Source organism: Solanum verrucosum, unplaced genomic scaffold (genome assembly GCF_900185275.1).
Source record: "Solanum verrucosum unplaced genomic scaffold, falcon-dt-bn FXZP01000229.1, whole genome shotgun sequence".
NCBI classification, from domain to species: domain Eukaryota; kingdom Viridiplantae; phylum Streptophyta; class Magnoliopsida; order Solanales; family Solanaceae; genus Solanum; species Solanum verrucosum.
The window spans coordinates 5,262,461-5,281,584 of record NW_026020011.1 but is presented as its reverse complement, the minus strand read 5'-3'; the positions used below and the strand labels follow the sequence as shown (position 1 = coordinate 5,281,584).

General features: G+C 31.7%; 3 protein-coding genes across 3 annotated transcripts in view; 1 reads left to right on the top strand and 2 right to left on the bottom strand.

Annotated features, from left to right (window-relative positions):
• LOC125820422 (enoyl-CoA hydratase 2, peroxisomal) overlaps positions 1-19,124 on the top strand; it is a 48,831-nt gene that overhangs the window by 20,044 nt on the left and 9,663 nt on the right. The gene's annotated exons all lie outside the window — the stretch shown is intronic.
• LOC125820421 (L-ascorbate oxidase homolog) lies at positions 1,082-3,516 on the bottom strand. The gene is made up of 8 exons (XM_049499850.1): positions 3,373-3,516; positions 3,107-3,216; positions 2,685-2,955; positions 2,481-2,583; positions 2,043-2,388; positions 1,591-1,956; positions 1,384-1,462; positions 1,082-1,300 (listed from the first exon to the last, which is right to left on the bottom strand). Exons 1-8 carry the CDS (start codon positions 3,508-3,510, stop codon positions 1,082-1,084), a joined length of 1,632 nt encoding a protein of 543 aa, XP_049355807.1. The 5' UTR covers positions 3,511-3,516.
• On the bottom strand, positions 6,370-9,870 carry LOC125820363 (disease resistance protein Roq1-like). The gene is made up of 5 exons (XM_049499795.1): positions 9,366-9,870; positions 7,949-9,008; positions 7,551-7,838; positions 7,383-7,433; positions 6,370-7,341 (listed from the first exon to the last, which is right to left on the bottom strand). The coding sequence occupies exons 1-5, from the start codon at positions 9,833-9,835 to the stop codon at positions 6,370-6,372; spliced, it is 2,841 nt and encodes a 946-aa protein (XP_049355752.1). The 5' UTR covers positions 9,836-9,870.

The window sequence follows — 19,124 nt, the reverse complement described above, 5'->3', positions numbered from 1 at the left end:
CAAAACAATAATCCAGCATTTCCTCTTCCTTGTCCTCAGAGATGTCCTCATCATCTAGGTTAGCAAATCTACTTGGGGACAAAGTACTACTACTACAATAATACTAATATACTCAATATAATTCATAACATACAATTTAAACAATATTGTAATTAAATATTACATCTTTAATATATTTGAGAAAATATTAATATAACATAATAAGAACACTAAACTAATAATGAAATTCCATAATATCATCCAATGTATCAAATTAATCAAATGCTTTTTAAATTCGTAAATTTTAAAAATTATTGAGATTTTTAAACTGAATATATGGACTGTATTTATTTTTTATGGCCACAACATTAGTTAATTTATTATCCTCCAATAACAATATAAGCAAAATATATGGATGTGTAGAAAGACTGCTATGAAACACACTACCTATTAAGATTACAATATATTCAATTCCATGTAGCTCTTTTGGTGGTGGTACATTGGGCTTAAATAGAGGATCATAACCATTGGAAGGACTTTTCATATTTAACATTCTTTCTTTTATGTGTAAAAATTCTAGAACTTACAAGTCTAAGCAATATTAAAAGTATTTTTGGGTTGTTTTAATCCAACAGAAGCAAACATAACAGAATGTGAATTTCTAATCGTAGATAGGAAAACAACAATTCTTAAATTATAAATTTCAAGACAACTAAAACCATGAGAATTGAACCGAATGCAATTTTTTTAAGGTTAAAAAGATAATGAACCTTACATTAATGTTAGTAGAACTGATCCACATAGTAACACAAAAAGTAAGGAAGATATTAACTTAAGTAACACAAAAAGTGGGAAAGATATTACAAATAATAAGGGAAACATTCTAGAACATACAGAAAAAAGAAACTTACAATAGTTAAAGCACAATAAACAATATAAGCAGGAATTGAGAGACCATAAACTACGAGAACAGTGCTAATACTAATAATATGCAAAGAGAAACTTATCTCGCTGGACAACGAGACGACACACAATTACCTATCTTAACACCCTAATCCGTGAAAATCATATGTCAATCAAATTTATCATATTTATTTGGCCCTTAGTTTAATATGGTCTTGTTGTGGAATCCAGCCACCTTGCCACATAAAAGAGCATTATTTGGAATCAGATATTCATCTTGTAAGGAGGTTGATGTTGTGTATACCCTCATGTATAGTTGTTGTCCGAGATACCGTCGCGCCCAAAACTCTGATCTTATGTTCCAAATTCCCACATTGTCTAATGCAATGTATATTGCTGTCCATGACCTTGGATACACCTACATTTTCCAATATTTTCTCATGTTAGTCTTTTTTTCTCAGGAAAGAAATTATTTCATATTATATAAACTAATCTGATCACCTGAGTTGTGCTACGTGAAACTGCATCACGAAGATTGTATTGGTCCCTGCTTGCAGAAGTCCAGTGTCCGCCGTCCATGCTAATATTTAACATCAGGAATAATTCACAGTCAAAATTAAACATAACTCAATAGCACTCCCTTCTTTACATAAATTGGGACGGAGGGAGTAATAACTAGAAATTGGAATGAATGACGAGTGTTCTTACCCTACTACCCAAAAGGCGTAACCAGCAATATGCCAACTTTGAACGATACTCTCCTTGTTCTCGAATACAATCTCAATGAATGTCCTATAGTCAGTTTGCAAAACAGATGTGTTGAGGTGAATTCTTCCACCGATGGGGACATCATGTATGTTTCCGGGGTAGAATCCTCCTATTTTGAAGTAGTCAGCGAGCTTCAATGGAGTATCATCAGTGGGCACAAACGACACACTATTGACAGCATATTTCTGCTCACCATTCACCTGGCCAGCAGAAGTTGCAAGTCTGATAGTTCTAGTTGTATTGATCATACCATAATGGTACGCGCCTTGTGGGTTAGGCCTTGGTCCATTAGCTGTCAAGTTAGTCCTAATCAAGACACAAAAAAAAAAGAGTACCAAGTTACATTAGAAAAGCGAAATATGATAAGTAAAGTGGTGAAAACAAGTCCACACCTGATAGAACGGGCCTGGTGAAGAGACCAACCAACTTCAATGGTTGGTCCACTAGGGATCGGGCCAGAGACCATGTTGTTAGAGGTGCTGTAGTGAAGTACACCTGTGGTAGTCAGAACCTTAGACGTGAAACGAGATGAAACAACAATGTAGTAGTCCTTAGGAGCTTGATCAGCTGTGATGAGGACAGAGTATGATTGTCCAACATGAACGTCAAGTGAGGTATATGTCTCTTGCATTGTGTGTGTACCCTCTACTTCCACCAACGTCATGTTGTGTCCTTCAATACGAAAGTTCAGTGAATTTTCCAATCCAACATTCGATATCCTTAGTCTATACGTTTGCACTGCACTCATACATAGAGATACTCATTGTTAGATTATTTCTTTTCTAACTTTGTTATACAAGAAGAATTACGACATCTGCAGTTGTATTTACCTTGATCAACTGTGTAGGAAGCGCCATTAGGGCCACGACCATTGATAAGAATACCATCAGGAAAAGGCAACTTGTGGCCTCTGTCAAGAATTGCTTTAAGGTTCTGTATAAATGTATATTTTAAATAGTAAAACCAAGTAAGTATCAGAACAAATCGTCAACAAATATAATGACATCTAGCATGAAAAATTCATTTATAAGTACCGTGTGATTTCTCTTGTACCAATCTCCAATAAGGGCGATGAAATCGCCAGAATAAGCAGGGAGAGGAACAGTTACAAAAGGTCCACTAAAGATCCTGATGGAACCAAAACCACCAGCAGCTTTGTGAAATGCAGTTGAAGGGAAATAGTAAAAGCTTCCTATTTGATCCTTCATTTGCAAACGATATGTGAAATTCTTCCCTGGTGGTATGGGGCACGTCGTGCCCCATACTCCGTCTTGGAATGAATTTCTCCTATTTTGCACTCCATGCCTATATAGATTTCACAAATAATAGACATGTAACGAGTGATAAAAGAACGATATAAGGAGCTCAAGAGCATGTGTGACCATTTCATCTATAGATATTTTTATTCATTTAATAATATCGACGATAACAAATGAAGTAAGTGAGGCAAAATTACCATGAAATAAGAAAATCATCATCTAAATTGTTGAAGACATTGATAATAATATTGTCATTTGTGACAGAAATAATATCAGGTCCAGGAAACTGCCCATTGATCAAAATTCCCTATACACAAGAAAAAAAAAAAAAAAAAAAAAAAACACAAAAAATTACAACAAAATCATCACAAATATAAAATCAAATCTCCAAAACGTTATCTGCACGTAGAGTAGACTGTCTATATCACATCCGTTCCAAAACATGAAAATTAAACAAACAAACCTGTTGTGGAACACCAAGAGGAGAAATAGTACCATAAGTAACATTCCATTCGTAGAATCTATAAGGATTCTCAGCCACTATACTATTAACAACGAGAAATGAGACCAAAAAAACTACTATCAATTTGTTTAGCAGCATATTTTTTTTCTTCTTGATTTTATCTTAATAGAGATGCTGAATTAACTCTCATATTTAAAGTAAAAAAAAAGTTGCATAGAATCCTAAAAGCTAAAGACTCTACAACTACTTTTTCAAACTTTAACTTACCTAGAGAAAATTGCTCCATTCCCTTACTATTTTATCTACACAGTAGTTTTCACTAAAAAGTAAAAAGAATAAATATAAATAAAAATATCACGTTTTAGAAATTTTAATACCAGCGTTGATAATTATTTTTCAACCATCTCCTTAATATTAGCCATGTTGTTGCTGTTGTTATTTGAAGAAGGTCTAATAAATAAGATAATGAGTATAGAAAATAGTTCAGTTTTGGATTTATTATTTTTTCTAAATGAACATAAATAAAAAAAAAAACTACAACGTAGAGAGTAATTAACTACACAAATCAAAGGTATCCTTTTTATTTTTTGGAAACTTTATTTAATTAAAAGTAGAAATAATTAGTGTTGGGATTTGAAAAAAATATCAGAGAAAAGGGTAAATTTTGGAAAAATAAAATAATGAATAGTAACATTTTTGGGCGTTGAAAATTTTATTTTTGAAGGGATAATAATTTGTTACTCTCCAATTCCAATTTAAGTGGCTTAATTCAACTAGGCACAAAATTTTAAAAAGTAATATAAATCCCTAAATATTGTGATTTAGATTTAAAATGTATATAATGTTAAAATGCATTTTACATAATAGGTCTTAAAGAATCTAGGTAGAACATTGAAATTATATGGAGAGTTAGTAAATATAGAGACATTTTAAAAAGAAAAGAAAAACTACCAAAAGAAAATATCAAATATTTAAACCGTGGAAACATTTGTTTTTCTTCCTTATTATATGCAACTAATTAAAATTCATGCATTATAGAGGGGATATTCCTAACAAAATTTTATCCATTCTAAGGAGCTTGAACTTTAGACTTTTAATTAAAAATGGAAGAATCATAACATAATCATTCCTCCATAATTTATATTTTTTGTTGATAAATGAATAAGAGTTGGCATGTTAAATTAAAAATGTGACATGATTTTATTGGTCCATGTATAATTTTTGTTGAACTTATAACTGTCACACAAAGTTCAAAGCTCAATGTTGACTTCTTAATTATCAGATCCAAACCCTATTGTGTGAGGAAATCTATGAAAAAATAAAACTTGAAGTGCACTTCATGCTGAGTTGATGCACAAATAATTGTTTATACCAAGTGTTAATATAATAATATAATAAGACAATTTTGACTTAATAATATTAAGATAAGTTGTTTTAATGCCATAATAAGTCAACTCTACTAATTAAGATCAAGCATAGGGAAGGAGGCAAAGCATTTTTTTTTAAATATTCCCATAAATTTACTTGGGTTAGTTATCAACCTAAACTTTGATGAGCTATAATATGGAGCTATGAAATACTGAGTTAATAATTAAATAAATCAATAATCAATTTAAACTTGGACGAATTAAAATATCATCAATTAACCAAACCGTTAAAACCACCTCCCCTATCTACATGCAACAACAATAACAACTCTACAAAGTCATAATAGAATCTTTCTGTTGAATAAAATGTGACCGATTAACCAAATTCCACTATCTACAAGCAACAACAATAACAACTCTACAAAGTCATAATCGAATCTTTCTGTTGAATAAAATGTGACCGATTAACCAAACCAATAAAACCACTTCCCCTATCCACATTTAACGACAATAACAACACTAAAAAGTCATAATCGAATCTTTTTGTGGAATAATAATTCAAGGATGTGGATAAAAAATCCAACGTGTGACATGTTATAAACAAAATACTAATGTAACTCAAAAACATATATGAAACTTATGTCTCAACAAATACATAATGTATTATTTACAAGAAACTCAAATGTCAATCAAAATATATTACAACATTCCTCTTGAAACCATGATGTTACACCAACACTAAGAACTAAATGTATATTCAACATGAACCAGAGATAGTCGAAAAATTGTTGCATAACACTACTTGGAAACAAAGGGTTTTCCCACCTCCGAATCATTTGGGAAATTCGTATGAAAACTTAGTTTTCAGTACACTTCTGCTTTACCAGAAAGACTTTACATAACTCGTGAAATCCTTCTTGATCGATCTCCCAACTTTATTCTCATACTCCAATCGAATTCCCCAACATAGTTCCCTGTAAAATGAAGATACCTTCAAAAGGTAATAATCATTTGGGTTCTTCCCTTCTTTATTGTCAAATGCACGCCACAATGTTTCAAATGGTATGTAGATGAAATACATGGAAGAAGGAAGCTTAGGACAATATTCACGGACGACATACTTCAAGGAATGTCTTCTTCTTCTTTCAGGGTCCGATTTGCAGACCAACGTAGCTATTAAAGCTAGTACAGGACAATAACACAGTGAAAACCCCATGAACTTATCGGTATACTAAGATGGTTTCTGATCAATTGAGATCACTTTTTGATTTATGAACTGATAATCGAACAACTCTGGAATTCTGACTTCAGGAAAACAAATGAGAAAAGAAATCCTTTGGCAGAAGTCACACTGCAATAGAAACTACTATTAGTATAAATCAATTTGACGAAAATATTCAACATTCATATGTGTATGGATAGCTAAAAAACCTGGATGCATGTCTGGAGAAAATGTCGTAGCAACTTCAACGCATTAACTTGTTCACTTGAGACAGTTTGGCATTCGGATTTCTCATGACCACGCCATGATATTGACAAGATACGCAGCTTAAGACACTTATTTACTAGATCTCTGAGGCTCTTCAAGGCTAAATGATAGTCTGCAAAGATCAACATATCTCCGAGGAGGTTAAACATGATACTTGATGCAAGACGAAACATGAGGAATGTTGATACTCGTATCAAGTGTCTCAAACTCTTGCAGATCACCAACGTTTCCTGGAAGCTTTTTGCAGCCACAAAGAATAAGCCGTTGAAGATTCTTCAACTTACAGAGACTGTTTGGTAGACTTACAAGATCTTCACAACTTTTCAGATTGAGATATTCGAGGCCGCTCAGATTCCCAATGGACAAAGGCAGTTCTCTAATCCCAGTAGACTCCAGAGTCAAACTTTTCAAGCAATGCATATCTCCGATTATTTCTGGAAATGTAGTTAATTTTGGGCAATTAGATATCTTGAGCTCGGTAAGGGATTCCATCTGAATAGAGCTTGGAAGCTTCGTTAAGTTCTCACATTCTTCTACGGATAAAAAACCAAGCTTCTTTTGAACTCCAAGAGATACGGGGAGCTCTACCAATCCAGAACATCGGTATATATAAAGAAATATCCATTGTTGTGATTCAAAGAGGCTGTTTGGCAAAGTTGTAAGTTTATTGCAACCTGAAATGTGAAGTCTTTTAAGATTTAGAATAGAGTCTGGAATACTTTCAAGAACTTCACAACCTTTCAGTTTCAAACGACTAAGGCCGCTGAGAGATGGGGGTAAGTTTCTTATCCAGGGGGATTCTACATACAGTATTGATAAGCGCAGCATATCTCCACAGATTTTTGGAAATCTTTTTAAGCGCGTGCATTCATCAAGGAGAAGAATCTCGAGAGATTCCATACAGACAAATTTTGGAAGCTTCTTAAGTTTGACACAACCCGTCAAACTCAAATAAGTAAGCATTTTGCAATGTCCAAGAGAGGGATGAACCACTTCCAAATTCTCACACCTCCGTAAACTTAGTGTCTCCAAGTTTGGCATATCACCAAAATTAGGGGTCTTCGTTAACCCAAGGCTCTCGCTTAGATTCAAATACTTCAAGTTGCACAGTTTCTGTTTTCATAAAAATAACAAAATATTAAAACATAACGTACCTGCGAATTACCAGTTAGCTCAAGTAGTACTCCTAATAGACATATGCTATTCTATTTATGTTACATGATGTAAATTGCTTATACAAAAGCATTTATTTGGTATAGCATTTGAACCATAGCGCGTGATAAACTGGAGCTATTGTTTTGGAGAGAAAGAAATCACTATACCTTTGGTATTGGCCAAAGTTCAACAAGACAACTTCCACGTAAACAAAGCCCAACTAGTTGTGATGGTTCAAACCCCTCTGGCAATGAACTTGAAGGATAGTTCGGCCATTCAATCCACCGCAGGTTAGAAGGCAAACAAGTGACAGTGTTTTCCGAGCAAATAGTTCTACGATGAAGTATCAACACCTGTAAGCATTGCATTCTCTTGAATACCTTGTTATAATTGATATGATCATCTTCAAACCGGTAACCATTTGGGATCTGTAGGCTTTCAACCTTTTTTGTTTTCTGTAAGGAAAGGAACATATATCTATTTGTCAAAAAAACTCAACATAACGAAGTCACAAAATACTAAGAGCTTCTTAAATTATCAATTTTTTTGATAAAATATTTCTTACCAACTTTCCAGCAAAAAGGTCATGAACTTCCTCAATAAGCCATACTCTGCTGTTTGCGTATTCTTCCCTTGACACATTTTGACCCGTTTGACTTATCAAACTATGCATCTCAAACGAGTGATATCTGATGCATAAGAGAGATTTTTCGATGAGGTAACTTATTCCTATCAAGTGAATACCACAACTCTTAAGTATTCGTTCAACGTAATAGCTATATTCATGATTGTACAAGCATGCTATATCAAGGAATGTTCTCCTCTCATCGTTATTCAACTCATCGAGACCAATCTTAAGTTTTCCTAGAATGTCATCATTAGGGATTTTTTTCAATCTATCAATTATATCTCTACATTGCTCTTTGTTTCGTCCATAAAGAGAAGAACCCAAAACTTTAAGAGCTAAAGGGAGTCCATCAGCATACTTCACTACTTCATTTGAAAGTACCTTAAAATCTCTCTCCGGAGATTTTCTTTTGAAAGCATGCATGCAAAACAGTTCAAGAGCTTTGTTCTCAGATAATAGTAAGACTTCGTATACTTTATCCTCCTTCACATGACTGACTATCAGGTGTTTGTCTCTCGTAGAAATCAAAATTCTACTACCCCTGCCAAACCACTCTGTCCCTCCAACTATAAGTTCTAGTTGACTTAGATGGTCTACGTTGTCAAGAACGAGTAAAACTTTCTTCCACCGAAGCCCATTCTTTATAATTATGGTTCCATCATGTTCACTAGTTACAATGATCTTTTTTCCAAATAGTTTGCAGATAAGAGTTTTCTGTAGCCATCTAAGTCCCTTTTTCCGGTACATTTCTCCAACATCACCAAGAAAACAATAAGCTTCAAATTGATGACGGTATCTCTCATATATAACACTCGCGATTTCTGTCTTACCAATACCACTCATTCCCCATAATCCAACGAAGTAAACATCATCAGATTTCATATGTAATAATGAGATTACTTTTTCAATTTGAGTACCCACTAAGCTTTCCGAAACGGTTGAAATAACGTTTGGTAATATGTGATCAACCACCTTCTTGATGCAATTTGCCTCATCCCTAAACGACAATGAAACGAACAACTACTTAGAGATCAAATAAGATTATAGAGTTCTTTACATTTAGCACCCAAGTGTGTGTGTGCTCTCTTTTATGATTTATATCTTATTTTATTAATTCTAATGATTCTTTCACAACAACAACATATCCAGTGTAATCCCACAAGGGGCGATCTGGGGAGGTTAGAGTGTACTCACACCTTACCCCTACCTCAGAGAGGTAAAGAGGTTGTTTCCGAAAGACCCTCAACATAAGTGCAGCAAACCAAAGCACATTTACGAAAAAAGGGAAGGGAATATGACAGAAAATCAACGTATTTACGAAAAAAGGATATGGTGCAAAAGAAAGAAATCTTACTTGCATTCTTGTAAATGGTATCCTGATATTTTCCCAGCTTCCTTACAAGCTTCTCTCCATCTTTGAACCTTCTCCAACTCATCATCTTTGTATTTTGAAAACGACTCAGCGAATGGTGAGTTTTGATGGTTTACATCAGATGGACTTACATCATAAAAAATTGGAATCACTATCTGATCTAATTCATTTCGACACTTTATAATATGTGCAAGCTCCTCCAAACACCATCTTGATGATGCATAGCTTTCGGAAAATATTACAATAGCAAATCTAGACTCTTCTATGGCTTTCATTAGTTCATTAGGAATTGATTTTCCCGTTTCCAACCGCTCATCGTCTTTAAAAACATCAATTCCTTTTTGTTCTAAAGCATTATAGAGATGACTCACAAAGGTTCTACGTGTATCTATACCTCTAAAACTCAAAAAAACACTATATTTGCAAACTTTTGAAGAAGAAGCATGAGACATTGTCGAAAAATATTGCTAAAAACTACAACAACAACAACAACTAGAAACACACATAATAAAGAGCAAGACTTTAACATTTTTCACAATTCATAGTCTTTTATAGGAAACTTCTTATCATCTTCCTTATTAGAAGACTTATAACTTGGTCCTTGACCAAAAACTAAAAGTCATTACATGTTTACAACTTAAAAGACTATATTGTAGTATCTTTATTGCCTTATGGTTTTCCACGCGTTATCCGGTATCCCGCATTGGGACCTGACTAAATCCAAATTCGTGTCAGGAAGTCTTACATAGTGTACACATCTTTCTAATAAAAGAACTTTGTACTTGGGGGACTCGAACCCTCTGTCACAATTTATGTACACATTTCGTTTTCCAAGAGTCAAACAATCTAAGTTTGATCCAGAATTTACTTAAAATGACATTTATATATTTGTAAACTACTTAAAAATTACTATAAGTCATAATAATTGACAATTCAAATTATTTAAAAAATTTATTAAAAAAAATTATGGTCAAAGATACTGGTTTGAATCTCGAAATTCGAAAGGTGTTATGTGTCGCATAAATTGAGACAAAAGGACACTCCACTACATTCCTTGTTGTATGTATATTTAAAAGCTTGAAAATTGGGGGAAAATTTTAAGTTTTCCCCATTATAACTTAATCATGCCTTTCTGTAAAATCATATAAATTAGATATTTCCCAGAAATTGAAGAAAAATTAAACAAAAATTTTGTAAGAGAACACAAAAGACTGACCTCAAAGATATTTATTGTTCCAAAAGAGTGTGAATTAGCATAAATATATATTGAAGAAACTTCTCCATTCAGCAGATTGAATTTTTGGGGTAGGTGAGTAGAAAGAACAATTTTTTAAAAATATGTCCTCTATTAAAAAATTATATAAATTTGTTATTTGTCCATCTTTGTTAGGCTAGTTTGGTACGGTTAGAATCATCCGAATGAGGGTTAGAACCGTCAATATAAACTAAGCTTGTTTGGTGACCTGATCTAACCCATGATTTAATAAAATTAGGCTAAAAAAAAATTGGAGCACATTTAAGAAGTTTAAGGGGAAATTAGATAAAATGTTTATTGGGCTAAATTTCTTATAAAAAAAAGTTAATTTAAAAAATAAGTCACTTATTATTGAATAAACAACACAAATTTCACTAATTTGATAGTTAATTATGGATAATGCTAAATGGCCAGAATTTGGCCAGAAAATTAAAAAATCTATAATAATTTTTTTATTTTAAAAAAAATTGATCTTTTTTCCATTTTTTAGTTAAAAAGTATTAAAGTTAAAAGGGTAAAAATGTTCAAAAGGGGTAAAATAACATAGGAAAAATACCATTTTGACCAAATTTTCTGACCAAAAGAATATTTTCGTTAATTATTTTCTCCCTTTATAATTTACATAATTATGGATTGTACCAATTTTCCACCTCGAATGTAGGTATTTGTCACTTCCATATACATGTAAATGAAAGTCATATGTTAAAAAGGAAATCATGTTTACAACATTTTTGCAATATTTAGGCACATCACAATTTGTAAAACTATCAAAACAATCAAAATTCTTCCATTTTTTTTGGAGAGATTCAACAAACTTTTAACTTCTTTTTCTACTTAATTCTTCTTCAATAATTTTGAGTTCTGTTCATTCCCCAATGGACAATATCACTATTTTGTTGATATACTTCGGAACGTTAATTTCTGATGATATTTATGATGGATATAAAATTGATGGAATCATTCTCAAGTATACTGCTACTTAGAGCGATATCGTTGAAGCCATTTTCAACACAACAACAAATCAATCAATGTAAAATATATCAAAAAGTTATAAAGATATGTATCATTAATAAGCTAAAATTCATTCATATACATGTCTAGATACAAACAATCATGTATATAGTATCTAATGGCAAATACATGTATACGATCAGATACCCTGTTCTTAATGGACATAACTCAAAAATCAGACCAAAAATTATTATCTACATGTAGATATTTGACGGATACATGAAGACTTACTATAGATACAGTGGAAAAAAAGAAAGATACATTAACATGTTCAGATATATTGAAACTTGAGGGATATAACTCAGATACATAATTGAAGCTATATGAAGACTTACCCTAGATACAATAATAAAAGTTTAAGAAAATTCAATTTTTTTTCTTTTTTTTCGAGCATCAAAAATCTTTTCTCATAGATACATATAATCTTAACCAAATGCATATACACTTTATCAAATATATGAATTCACCTTCTCTCCTCCTCCCCTCTTCGTCTCTGTCCTCTCCGATCAGAGACTAAATTTTACTCCACCAAATCAGCGAAGAGGCGTATTGCTGGCCGTGACATTGACGAACTGTAACTTTGGTGGACCTTGTTGTTTGCAGTGGCGGAGCCAGAAAATTTAACAAGGGGGTTCAAAATCTGAAAAGTAAACACACGAACTAGTGGAAGGGGGTTCGACATCTATTATACATATCTAAAAAATAATTTTAACCATAGATAAATAGTAATATTTTTCGCCGAGGGGGGTCGGATCATTACATGCTGCCTCCGCCACTGGACTCGTTTGGGCTATTTAATTTTATCGGCCATGGTTGTAAAAATACGTGGGAGGAAAGGATTAGGAGAGAGAGTGAGCTGATTTGGAGTGAAGGATTAGGAAAGGTAATTTACCATTGACATGTTGATCCCAACTTTTTCTTTTATTGTAGCACTACCGTCAACATGTTTGATCCATCCTCCTCCTTTTCCTTCTCCTTCTTCATCTTCGTTGTTTAATCTATTTTTAACAAAAAATTGGCGGACAACAAATGTGGATCGTTTCAAGCAACTTATTTATGATCAAAAGAATTAAAACAACTAGAGGATTTCATATCTAATAGTTGAGACTATTTAGAGGACATTTTGAGTTGGTGGAGATTGAATAATCAATATATACTTCATGTATTACTAAGTTATATTCAAAAAAAAATTTGAGTATATCATAATGTATATGCAGTGTTTAGTTTCTATTACTTTTGGCTATGTTTTATGCAAATAAAAACATGACTATATATATATATAGAAAGTTTAATTAGGCCCGAGTAAGTCCGTTGGCCCGTAGGTCTGGAGCAATGTGGCTTGGGCCGACCCTTGAGCTAAATAATAAAAAAGTAGAATGGGATAAGGCACAAGTACCCCCTAGACTATGACCGAAATCCCAGAGACACACCTTAACTAATCTAAGGTCCTATTACCCCCCTAAACTCATTTAATTTTGTACACCTTTTGGCTTACGTGGCACACTCCGTGAATCCACTTAAGTGAGGCGCGTGGGAGATGTTTGGAGGCCACGTGTTATGAACCAACTTCGGCTTAATATCGATACCTATACGGATGCCACACAACTAGTTATTGGGCCGAAAAGAAGCAGCAAAATTAGAAGGCCTTCACAAGGATTGATTTTGGACCCAGGCCCAATTAACAACTAATTAAAAGGACGACGGATGGGAAAGAACGTTTTATGCAAATTATGTGAAGCTTTGGCTTTCTGATCCTCTCATCTCCTTTCTATGGTCTAGAATCCCATCCCCTTCTAGTTACCCTCTTCTATGTTATCTATCTATAATTAGTATGTTGTTACTTTGTTGTGGGTATTATACGTCGTAACTTGTATTCCGTAATAACAATATATATATCAGTGTTTGTGTTGAAAATTGAGTTTGTTACACCACGTAGGCCAAAAAGGTGTACAAAATTATTAAAAAAAAATAAGTTCAGTGGATAATAGGACCTTAGTTTAGTTAAGGCGTGTCTCTGAGATTTCGGTCATAGTCTAGGGGGTACTAATGCCTTATCCCAAAGTAGAATACTAAAAATAAGTGAATAACAAGAGGAATCCAATTAAATGACCGCACATATATATAATGTATCAATATTGTATAATGTATACTAATGCCTTATCCCAAAGTAGAATACTAAAAATAAGTGAATAACAAGAGGAATCCAATTAAATGACCGCACATATATATAATGTATCAATATTGTATAACTGTATACATAATGAATAATTATGTATCAAAGATATATACACATCTATATACACTGTTATACAATATTTATCCATAGCAACAATTCATCTTTCTCACAAGTTTTTTTTTTCAATTCAAACTAACTCAAATCTCCTCCAAACAATTTCAAAATTTAGAATGGAAATCTAACAAAACAAATTGTCTTCCTTTTTTTATGCAATTGAGACCCGGATCTATCAATGGATGCCCATATGTTGGTTTGAATCATAGATGGGCTTAAGTTTGTTTTGAAAAGTGACGGGCTTTGACATTCTCAATGGCTAGACAGTAACTTTGACATATGTGTGTCAGATCCTTAAAAAATAATGTATTTTTTTAGGATTCAATATAGGTGCGATGTTTGGAGAATCCTAGCAATATAGTTTTTTACCAGATGGAATGTTTTATGTATCACAGATACAGAACGTGAGTTTCAAGATAGTTTTTGTCTAAAAATTCAATTGAAGTTCGATATCATTACATTTCTACTAGTCAATCAGATATTTACTATCTCTCATCAACATAAGTACTGATTAACTCTGACGTCTATCAAGACTTAGAGATATAAAATAATAATACAACATATCATATTTCAACCTCTAAATAGAAAAACTTAGTGAAATTCAAATTTAAATTTCTGATATGTTACAAGTTTCTTTTACTCCCTTAGCTTTTGCTTTTTACCAAGAAATTATTACTATTGTACAATCCTTTTTAAGGTTTTTTTTTTATTTTTAACTATATGAACTTATTACAGCTGTATTAATTATAACTAATTTGAACTCGAACTTTGTTTGACTTCCTGTCTAGATGCACGTTCTATATATCTTATCAATACTAAAGAAGAATTGACCATAAATTCCCAATCACAAGATTTGGACATATATGTAGCACTTCTTTTGGTTGCTGGTTAGGAAGTGAATCACTCATATATTAAAATTAACATAATGTGGTAGCATTTTAGTTGTTATGTGTAAAATTCAGTTCACCAAGTACGATATTTGATTATCAACTTAAATCCCGCAAAACTAAAAGTACATGTATAATTATGAAAGAATCTATATAATATTATTTTAGATATGATAAATGATAAAATAACTGAATAATTAAACGTTATGCATAACTAATCTACAATAACTCTAACATTCAATTAAATGACCCTTTAGAGCTTTGGTCTAATAATAAGACCGTGAGTTTTGGACATGTCACAAGTTTGAATCTAGTCATAGATAAAAACCGAATATTTAAACGAATTCAATAGCTGCTGATAAAAATTTGATATTTAATTGGGAAATAAAATAAAATATGGGGGTGGGGGGTCTAATCAAGTTTCGAACTTTGTGCCACTTGTCCATTACTCCTTGCAGAATTTATTTGTGGTCAAGTGTCAAACGATTTAGATCTTGGCTTTGAAGTAGTTAAAGAGAAAAAAGTCAATTCTAAGAATGTAAATTTTAACATTTGAATTCATGCTGAAAATCAGGTGTTGAAACTATATAGTATAATTTTCTTTTTTAAAAAATGGTTGTTATTTTGGAATGGTGTAAGTACAAAAATAATGATTTGTAGATAAGAAAAACATAGTATATATCACTTTCCAGTTCATTTTTATACGCGTGATACATTAAATTGCCACTGATTGCGCCATGTTGATGTTGTAATACTTTCAACATTCAATCAAAGACTTGATAGTTGTGGCCATAATGCGAAGCCAAGTGGGTGCAACGGGGTTTATTAAAAAAAAATTATCGAAGTTACATTGAATATAAAAATTAAAAATATTTTTTAGTTATTGAATTTCCTTGATTTCTTCGTATATTTACATCTTCATATTTTAAATTGTATTAATCAGTGAAAATATTTTCGAAAAAAACGGGTGCACTACCAAATGAGCACCACTTTGCATACTCTAAAGATGTCAAATGAGCGAGTTGCACTGAATTTGAGCGAATTGAATTTTGATTTATCATGTCACCCTTATTTTAGGTTGCTTGTTCAAAACTTGTCACCTAAGAATCGTGAGTAAGCGCTCAAGGGCCTAAAGGACACAATTACCAAATGACCCAATCCAACAAATATATATATTTGAGGGACATATATTATACATCGATTTTTTTCAAAGTTAATGAGTATACGTGTATCTCAAACCCCCTATGTCCTACTTGCAAAGTGTTCAATGTTTCAATCCTAGCTTGAAGCGCGTAAACACAATAATATATAGTACAATTTTAAAACTTATTTTTGGAATTATTTGCAGTGTTGTTGAAGTTATTTTCTGGATCATCGATGTAATTGTAGCAAAGTCTAAGTATCCAGATGGCACAATAATAAATTAATATATGATAGTCTATACAATTTATTTCACATGTAATTTGCAATTTGTAATTTGGGGACAATGCACTACGTAGTCTTGAGATCCATGTTAGATGCTTCCTTACCTAGGACGTTATTATCAAATCGGAACGATCGGAGAAATGATTTTTTATAATCAGTTACGTACATTTAAACAGAAAGAAAGTAATTTACAAATATATCACGTATTCTATTCATCAAATAAAGAAACTTAGACACCCTCTTTTCTTGAATGCCTTTGGTTATTTAAATCATGGGCGATTAGAGTGTAATTTAACATTGATTCGATCGAAAAAAAAAAATTGGTTAAAATTTTGTGTTTGTCTTATAAGTTTAATAAATATATACAAATTATATTATTAGAAAAAATAAAGAAGAAAAGGGATGAATACTCTTCCCTACCACTAAAAGAAAATTAATTATTAAAGAAATTAAAGAGAAAAAACAAAGTACCGCCTTTAATTTAAATTCAAAATTATTAACTAATTTCCCACTATGTATGCTAAAATTAGTGACAAATGATGTGGATTATGATCTTCACATCTCTTTAGATGATTTTGTTGGTTAGTGTATATCATAAAGCAAATGATTTTTTTTCTTCTTTTTTTATGTGATAAAAAAATAACACCACCACCCTAAGCTTAATTCCCTTCCTATAATTAGTATTGGTTAGTGTATATCATAAAGCAAATGATTTTTTTTCTTCTTTTTTTATGTGATAAAAAAATAACACCACCACCCTAAGCTTAATTCCCTTCCTATAATTAGTAAAACTTGAACTCAAGCGCAGAGTTAGAAATTCAGATACATACTCAATTGAATTTATTAATTGCTCCTTAACAAAGACGATTATGTATTCAGAGAGACGCAGACTCACGACCTCTAATTAAGGGTAAAGAAATATTTATCACTCTCTCACGACCCTGGTTAATCCAATTGTCTTGTTATTTTACTAAGACTTTGTTTAAGCAAAATATTTGTGCAGTAAGATATGCATTTCCGAGTTGATTTTTTAAAATATATTTATTTAAGATATGCATAGAGATCTGCATTTTGGCTGAATAAATATAGAAAGATAAATCCATTTTCATGTGATTTTTAGATATATACATCCATCACGTGAATGGAATTACTATCAAATTCCTCTTTCAGGCTCTTACACTTTAGTGTACTAATATATTACCCACTCCGTTTCAATTTATGTGACGTAAATTTAATAATTATTATTTTAAAAAAAATATTTCAAAACTATCCTTACAATAAATGAATATTTAAATAAAAGATCAGTACTACACTTTAATTTGTAGATCTTTTACCAAATAAGTGTAACCCAAAACATGAGTAAAATATTGATGTTGTCATTACATATTTGTTGAATAAAAGAATGTCAATTTTTTCTAAACAGATTAAAAAGAAAAGTGTGTCACATAAGAAATTAATAACCATTAGCACAAGTGCACAACTATTACGACCCATATATTAAGAATAAGAAATGAGTTTAAGTTTGACATTGTAAAAAATAATAATTACGTAAACTACGTTACTTAAATGATAATTAATTATGTGTAACTTCATTTAATAGTAACACAAATCACAATGGGAATGCAGATCAGATCACAGTTGGAAGACTTTTCAAGAATTTAAAATTTTAAAATCCAATTTGGTCATTCCCTCCTCATACAGGTTGGCTTGGAGTTTGATGTATAATTAATTGTTGACTCAAATTCTAAAGCTTTTGAACTTTATGATTATTAATTTATCACCAATCAAGGAAAAAAGATATTTAGAAAACATAGAATTAGCTTAGAATTTTGTTGACACTTCCTAGTTTAAAATGAGTAGATAATCAAATTTTCTTGTAATACATAGCTAAATGATATTAGCATGATGTTTCTGTCGTTTAGCTATGAAATTTTGTCTATTGTTGATTCCTCATTTTATAGTAGTGACATGTTATATTCTATTTCATGTGACATACTTTTTTCAGTTTGTTCCAATAATTTAATATTAACCATCACATAAATCGAAAAATAGAGGTAATTAATTTGCAATATTAGTATCATAGTGATATTCTTCGTAAAATTTCTAACTCCGCCACTGCGTTTACCGCTCGTGTGTAAGCTAGTGCGCCAAAGATTAAAACCAAGCAGAAGAAAACAGCAGGCATGTGATTAGGGCCACATGATTGAGTGAACAATTTTGCTACTCTTTTTAGTGATGAACAAAGTCAAGATTTAGACGTTTTATTAATAATTAAGTTGAAACTATGTATGAATTGTGAAATATATAACTAACTTTATTTAGTTAAATGTTAATAGTAACAAATTAAGTTGTTATACTTTCTTTTTCTTTGATATTGATAAAGATAAAAAATACTAAATTTGAATTAATCAAACTAATATATTTTTGATGTTTTTTCCTCCGAAGTTAAAAGTGAATTTTGTTTGGTATGAACACTCAGGTGTCGAAGTTAAAATTTCAATTTTATAAGTTTTGAGTTTATAATATCAATATTTTGTGATAATAACTAGATTTTAAGTTTAATATTTATACATATTTAATATATTTATTAACACAAATACATTCATTAAACAAAAATTTTGTACTCTATCGAAACAGCATGCAGGCTACTAGCTCCGTCTCTGTTAGTACCACATTTGAATAATCTTTTTTTTTCTTTCTAGATCCACTATGTACTCCTCACCGACAATCCAATCCTTTTTCTTTATTCTTTTTGCCCCTTCTATTTCTCCATTTTAAAATTCAATCCCTCTCTCAAAAATATTTCCCTCCTTTAATTTTTTTACATTTTTTTTAATATCTATAAATAATTTATAGTCCACTTGCTCACTAGT